We start from the raw sequence: 7,734 nt of genomic DNA, 5'->3' as shown, positions 1-7,734 counted from the left end.
ATTCCTCTCTGCCGAATGGTCTGGCTTGCGGGTGAGGTGGAGGAGGGCCCAGGCCAGTTCTGGGGATCCTCGGGTCTGCGGCCAGCCAGTGACCTGCTTTGGCATTCCCCTGGTGCCCACTGTTCCTTCTTGTTTCTTGGAGACGAACCATTCCCCAGCTGGCAGTTGACCTGCCAGAGCCAATGTGTCTGTGGTATCCGAGTGAACCATAATAAAGGGGTACATTTGGCCCTGTGTGTTCTGCCGTGTCATGTGTCTTCATGTGGGCCTGCATGGCTCACCGTGAGCTGTGGGGCAGTAGCATGAAGTGAGGGTTGGGAGCCCTGTGTGGGTCTGTGGCCTGTCATTCCTTGGGGCAGGGAGTGTGCAACTCTGCCGTGGCCTTGAGTAGGGGTTGCGATGGCCACAGAGGCTTCCTGCCTTGGGAAACGAGTAGGCTGGGTCCAGAGGTGAGCGTGGTTTGGTCCAGAAGGTTCACTGGACAGGCATGGGTGGAGTACAGAGGCCCCACTTCAGCTCTGGGGGGAGCTAGACCCACAGCCTCCATGAACACAAGGAGTCCTGGGAGCCTGTGAATGCCAGAAAACGACGAAAGCAGGAACATGTAGCCCACACGCTTTTCCCTTCACGTTCCCTCTGCCTGTACTGTGCCCTCCGCTTGGGATGCTGTCTCAGTCGTCTGTCTAAACTGGCCACCCTGCAAGAGTCACCTCAAGTGACTCCTTTCGAGAGAGCTTTCCTGACTGGCATTGTTGCTTAGTGCTCTCTGTTTCCTCCTGGAGGACCCTGTCCTAGAATTTTTTGTGCCCGTTTGTCTCAACAGCAGGGAGGCATTTTGGTTATCTCTGTATCCTGTGCACCTAAAACATAAAAGACTTGACAGATATTCAGTATTGAGTACCCCGGGCGATAAAACGTTTGTGGGGAAGAGGTGGGACAGTTTGGCCAGGCCCTATGGGAATCCCACTAATACAAAGGACGGAGACAGAATTATTCCCATGATGCCCCTGATGGACTACAACTCCCAGAAGGCGGAGGCGCGGACTACGATTCCCAGAACGCGGAAGCGTGGACTACGACTCCCAGAAGTCTGCGCGATCGCACTGCCTGCCCGGAACTCTGGTGAAGCCGCGTGCCCGTCAGATTGAACGGGCGGGGCGGCCAAGATACCGCGATATTTGGAGGCTGCCCCGAGACGCGCCTGTCGCGGGTGAGCAGTTGGGGCGGTTGGGAGGCTGGGTCCTCGCGGTGGGGTGGGGGAAGGAGGGAACCTATGCCTGACTCGTGTGTGTGTGTGGGGGGGGGGGGGGTTGCGGTGCCGTTTTGTCTAGTTTAAGTGGTGGCGAGTCAGCCTCCCCACCCTTGACGCTTACCCTAAAAATCAAAAGAAAACAAAACAAAAACACCTCCTTCCAAAAAAAGCTTAGGAATGCCCAGAGTACACACTATTTTAAAAGTTGGTAAAACAGGAAAAGGATCCAAGCACTGGAGACCGAGGCAGGAGGATAGCTTGAGGCCAAGAGTTGGAGACAAGCCTGGGCAACACAGGGATTTTTAATTTTTAAAATTTAAAAAATTTTTTTTTATTTTTGAGTCAGAGTCTCACTCTGTTGCTCACGACCACTGCAGCCTCGACCTGCTGGGCTTAGGCAATCCTTCCACCTCAGCCTTCCAAGTAGCTGGAGCCACAAGGCTCGTGCCACTACCCCGGCTAATTTTTTGATTTATTGTAGCGACAAGGTTTCCCAGGCTGGTCTCAAACCCCCGGACTCAGTCCTTTTGCCTCTGCCTCCCAAAGTGCTGGGATTACAGGCATGAACCACTGTACCCAGCTACTAAGAAAAAATTTAAAAATTAGCCAGGCATGTTGGCAGTGCCTGTAGTCACAGGTACTCGGGAGGCTGAGGCAGGAAGATCACTTAGACCTGGAAGGTCAAGGCTGCAGTGAGCTATGCTTGCAGCACTACACTTCAGCCTGGGCAATAAAGCAAGACCCTGTCTCCAAAAATCAATCAATCAATAAATAGAGAAATGGAGGGAGGAGAAAGCCATGGGATATTAGAGTTATTCCTAGGCCTGCCTAAAAGGGCTGAATAGCATTTAAAAATTAGAGTGAAGCCAAATTTTGACAGAAAAGAATGGCCATTTGCAGTATTTGGAAGCAGGTGCTAGATGATGGGCAGGAGAGGTTCCCAAGTTGGTGAATGTCTTGGAGCAGGGATTTTCCACACCTCTCCCAGGGTCTGGGAGGTAGCAGGACTCAGGCACAACCTCTCTAGTGACTGTGTGTGTGTATGTGTTGTATACAGTCATCCCTCGGTATTCCCAGGGTATTGGTTCCAGGATGCCTGCGGATATAAAAATCCACACTTAAGTCCCTGGTATAAAATGGCATGGTATTTGCATATAACCTAGGCACATTCTTTAAGTCATCCCTAGATTACATACAATATCTAATATAGGCTGGGTGCAGTAGCTTACGCCTGTAATCCCAGCACTTGGGAGACCAAGGTGGGAGGATTGCTTAAGCCTAGGATTTTGAGATCAGTCTAGGCAACATAACGAGACCTCATCTCTACCAAAAAAATAATTAAAAAAAAATAGCCAGACGTGGTAGCACGCATCTGTAGTCCCAGCTACTCAGGAGACTGAGGCAGAAGGATCACCTGAGTCCAGGAGGTGGAGGCTGTGGTGAGCCATAATGTTGCTACTGCACTGCAGCCTGGCAACACAGTGAGACCCTGACTAAAAGCAAAAACAAAAAACAAACCCACCAAAAAGCAAAAATCCTGATACAATTTAAGTGTCATGTAAATAGTTACCCCGTATTGCTTTTTATTTGCATTAGATTTATTGTTTTTATTTTTATTTTATTTTATTTTTTGAGTCAGAGTCTCACTCTGACAACCAGGCTGAAGTGCAGTAGTAACATCATGGTGATCCTTCTGTCTCAGTCTTCCAAGTAGCTGGAACGACAGGTGTGTGCCAAAGTGTCCAGCTAAATTTTTTGATTTATTGTCAAGATGGGGTCTTGCCATGCTGCCCAGGCTGGTCTCTAACCCATGGGCTCAGGTGATCCTCTCGCCTCCGCCTCCCAAAGTGCTGGAATTACAGGCATGAGCCATCGCGCCTGGCTGTTGTATTATTCTTTTTTTTCTTTTTTTTGAGTCGGAGTCTCACTCTGTTGCCTAGGCTGGAGTGTGGTGGCACGCTCACAGCCACTGCACCCTCAACCTGCTGTGCTGATCCTTCTGCCTTAGCCTTCCAAGTAGCTGGAATTACAGGCACGTGCCACCGTGCCTGGCTAATTTTTTGATTTATTGTAGAGATGAGGTCTTGCCAATTTGCCCAGACGGTCTCGAACCCATGTGCTCAGACATTTCTCTCACCTCGGCCTCCCAAATAGCTGGGATTATAGGCATAAGCCACCACACCCAGCCCTACCCCAGGTTTAACTGATTACTTTCTGCTACCTGTTCCCTAGGAATGAGGCCAGCTTGACGTGGAGGAGTTTCAGGGGCTGCAGAGATGAAATGTAGCTTCTAGTTTTGCAGGAAGCTCCCTGTCCTGGCCCTAGGTGACTGAGATGGGACAGGGTGGGGTTTGCTACCTGGCAGATGAGTTTCCATGGAGATCCAATAACGTGCCTCTATCACCTACTGATTATTTTTTTTTTTTTTTTGAGTCAGAGTGTCACTCTATTGCTCAGGCTGGAGTGCAGTGTACAATCACAGCCACTGCAACCTTGACTAGCCGGGCTCAGGCGATCTTTCCGCCTCAATCTTGCAAGTAGCAGGAAATACAGATGTGTGCCACCATGCCTGGCTGATTTTTTTTTTTTTTTTGACTTATTGTAGAGACAAGGTCTCGCCAAGTTGCCCAGGTTGACCTGAAATCCCTGGGCTTAGGCGGTTCTCTTGCCTCCACCTCCCAAAGTACTGGGATTACAAGCTTGAGCCACCACACTTGGCTTTACCTATTGATTTATTTTTATTGTTTCTGGTGCACCCCATCGTGCTCAGCTAAATTTTTGGTAGAGGCAATGTCTAGCTTTGTCGCTCAGACTGGTTTTGAACTCCTGGGCTCAAGCAATCCTCCCACCTTGCCCTCCCAAAGTGCTGGGATTATAGACCTGAGCCACCACGCTCAACCTTATCACCTCCTGATATTCTGGGAAGGAGCTGGCTGCCAGCAGCTTGGACCTTGACAGTTGCAGATAGGGCCCCCTAGTCTTTGGGGGTAGACACCATTCTCCAGCTCTGGCCAAGCATGGCTCTGGCTGGGGCCCTGATGTGAACCACAGACTGAGATTGCTTCCAAATGCAGCTTTGGGGATCTTGCTCTAGGGAATCGGCCTGACTGAACCCCTGCTGAGAAGGGCCTGAGTCTCTGGGAGACCCAGGCAGAAGTGAGAGAGGTGGGCCAGACATAGTCCTCACCCCAGAGGACTATGAGGTGGGTGTATGCCTGAGTGTTGAAGGCAAAGGCTGGACAGAGAGCCCAGAGGACATGTCTGTGGGTGCCCAGCCATGGAGACAGCCAATGGGTGACTCAGCAGCAGTTCCTTTTGGAGGTCTGTCTAGGTTTCCCCTCCCCCTGCTGATTCTGTCTGTTTTTTTGTTTTGTTTTGTAGAGATGGGATCTCTCTGTGTTGCCCAGGCTGGTCTCAAACTCCTGGGCTCAAATGATCCTCCTTCCTCAGCTTTTTCCAAAGTACTAGCATTGCAGGCATGAGTCACCACACCCAGCCCAATTCTGTCCTTTTTGAGTGCATCCTCTAGAATTTTCTGTCTTGCACAGAGAGCCCCTTACCACTGTCTTTCACGCATTGACTCAGAAGGTTTCTGCTGGAAGGAGCTTCGGAGATCACCTGACTCTATCTCTACATTTCTCAAATGAAGAGACAGGTCTTGGGAAGGAATGACCCTGGGCCAAAGTTACATACCAGGTCAGGAGCACAATCACAGGCAGGGCACAGGGCTCCTGACTCCAAGGCAGGCTTCTGTCCTCTGGCCTACATGCCTCAAAGGGTCCATTTATTTTACTTTTAGAGACAGGGGCTCTGTCACCCAGGATGGAGTGTGGTGGTGTGATCATAGCTCACTGTGACCTCAAACTCCTGAGCTCAAGCTGTCCTCCCACCTCAGCCTCCTGAGTAGCTGGGACTAAAGGCGCATGCCACCATGCTTGGGTAGTTTTTAAATTTTTTTGTAGAGACAAGGTCTCACTATGTTGCCCAGGTTTGTCTTGAATCCCTGGCCTCAAGCAATCCTCCTACCCTCAAGCAATCCTCCTGCCTCAGCCTCCTGAAATGTTGGGATCATGGTTGTGGGCTACCACGCCTGGCCAGAGGGCACAATTTATTATTCATTCAGCAGATGTTCAGGACCACCTGGTAGTGGATTTGTGGTTGGTGATTAGATCTGGTCACACATTCAGGGAGCTTACTGGTGAGCAGAAGCAAGGAAACTGATGTATAAATTGAGTCTGATCCTGAGAGAAGGACCGATCTCAAATAATTTCTTTTATTTTTTATTTTTTGAGTTGGGGTCACACTCAATCACCCAGGCTGGAGTGCAGTGGCACACTCACGGCCACCGCAGCCTCAACCTGCTGGGCTCAGGCGATCCTTTCGCCTCAGCCTTCCAAAGAACTGGAACTACAGGTGTGTGTCACCAGGACCAGCTACTTTTTGATTTATTGTAGAGATGAGGGCTCGCCAGGTTGCCCAGGCTGGTCTTGAACCCGTGGGCTCAGGCAGTCCTCTCACCTTGGCCTGCCAAAGCGCAGGGATTATAGGCATGAGCCTCCACGCCCGGCCCTCAAATGATTTCTAGTGTGCCTTCTGTCTTCTAAGACTTATCTGTGGGTTCCACGAAGGCTGTGGCCATGTCTTCCGCAGTTCTTTGCTCACTGCTCAGTGCACTTGGCCCTCAGTCATTGCTGCTGCTAGAGTGATGTGTTAAGGCCAGCCCTTCAGAGGGTTGGTGTTCATGTGCCGTATTTCATGAGCATTCTCTTCTAGCAAAGTCTGAGGGCCAGAGGGAGAAGCCAGCCAGCTGGTCTTGTGGGGTGGCCACATCCCACAAGAGTCTCTTTCTGGACTTTGATTGTAGGGTGGCACCCAGCCTGGCTTACAGGAACCGGGACAGTGTGACAAATCTCTCAGCTCCCCAGAGCACCCACATTCTTGTTCCCTGAGTTCCGCCTCCCAAGCATCTTGGGAACCCACCCCCTCCTGCCACTTCCTCCGGCCAGTCCATCCTGGCCCCTGCAGTGGTTCCTCTTGTCCCCGACCTCTCTGCCAGCAGGGCCCCTCCTCACGGGGCAGCACCGGCACAATCTTCCTTTCTTTTCTTTTTTTTCTGACATAGGTTCTCACTCTGTTGCCCAGGCTGGAGGCAGTAGTACAATCCCTGCTCACTGCAGCCTTGACGTCCTGGGCCCAGGTGATCCTCCCACCCTAGCCTCCTGAGTAGTTGGGACCATAGGCACACACCACCATGCTGACTGATTTTTGTGTTTTTTGTAGAGACAAGGTCTCGCTATGTTGTCCAGGCTGGTCTCAAATTCCTGGGCTCAAGCAATCCTCCTGCCTCGGTCTCCCAAAGTGCTGGGATTATGGGGTGAGCTACTATGCTCAGTCAAGCCGCCCTGCCTTTCTAAAATCCAAACTCTTCACTCTGGCCTTTGCCACCCGTGACAATCTGGCCTCAACCTGATTTCCAGCCCTTTACCCATCCCACAGCCCACTCAGCCTCACTGCCAAGCCTCTCTCTGTTTACCACACCTGCCACCCTCCTGCAGGACCTATAATTCCAGCACTTTGGGAGGCCAAGTTGGGAGGATTGCTTGAGGCCAAGAGTTCTAGACCAAGTTGGGCAACATAGTAAAAACCTACTTCTACAAAAATTAAAAAAAAAAAAGTAGCCAGATGTGGTGGTGCATACCTGTAGTCCCAGCTACTGGGGAGGCTGAGGCAGGAGGATTGTCTGAGCCCGGGACATCAAAGCTGTAGTGAGCCATGATCATGCCACTGCACTCCAGCCTGGGTGACAGAGTGAACACTGATACAAAAAAGTGATTCTTCCCTCTCTCCAGAGAGTGGACTTGCCTTCCAGGACTCAACCTACCTGTCATCTTTTCTGTGACAGCCTCTGACTTCCTGAGATGGTCACTTTGGGCAGCTGCAGCCTCTGGCACAGCCCTTCCCCACACTTGCCATGTCACCTCATAGCTGGCCTGAGTATTGGGTGAAGGGCGTCTGCCTTTCTTATCCCACCATGTGCTCCCAGAAGCTGGGGCCACTGGTCTCCTGGGCAGGCTCAGCCTTTGGCCTGGGGCCTAGCGCATGATGCTTGGTACCTTTTGGTTGAGTGTATGAGTGAAGGGGCTACCCCTTGTCCTTTTCTTAGATCTGAAACCCTGACAGCTTATGGAGCCCAGGCTTGGCAGGATCCCAGAACTTGAGGCCACCAGACCCCACATGGAAGTGCAGGCCTCATGCCCAGCTGCTGCACCTTTGGTGGAGAGAAAATTCCATGTTCTCGTGGGTGTCACGGGGAGTGTTGCAGCCCTGAAGTTGCCTCTTCTGGTGTCAATGCTTCTGGACATTCCTGAGGTGAGTATCCTCACTGGACAAGCAGGACAGCCTCTGGCATTAGAGAGCCCCTGCGTCTTAATTTCCCAGTCCATTTATCTGCAGTACTTGGGAATTTCTTTTTTTTTTTTTTT

General features: G+C 51.2%; 1 protein-coding gene across 2 annotated transcripts in view; it reads left to right on the top strand.

Annotated features, from left to right (window-relative positions):
- Positions 1–1,123: 1,123 nt before the first annotated feature.
- The window catches only part of PPCDC (phosphopantothenoylcysteine decarboxylase), a 27,213-nt gene continuing 20,602 nt past the window's right edge, over positions 1,124–7,734 (top strand). The window contains exons 1-2 of one of the 2 annotated variants that reach the window (XM_008064197.2): positions 1,124–1,210; positions 7,416–7,621. In XM_008064197.2, the coding sequence (XP_008062388.1) occupies positions 7,436–7,621 (186 nt within the window). In that variant the 5' untranslated portion in view covers positions 1,124–1,210; positions 7,416–7,435. The remainder of the gene's footprint in view (positions 1,211–7,415; positions 7,622–7,734) is intronic. The other variant, XM_021715622.1, reaches the window with a different exon arrangement.

Source organism: Carlito syrichta, unplaced genomic scaffold, assembly GCF_000164805.1.
Source record: "Carlito syrichta isolate Samal-C Ts95f unplaced genomic scaffold, Tarsius_syrichta-2.0.1 Scaffold307224, whole genome shotgun sequence".
NCBI lineage: Eukaryota > Metazoa > Chordata > Mammalia > Primates > Tarsiidae > Carlito > Carlito syrichta.
This window is presented reverse-complemented; position numbering and strand designations above follow the sequence as displayed.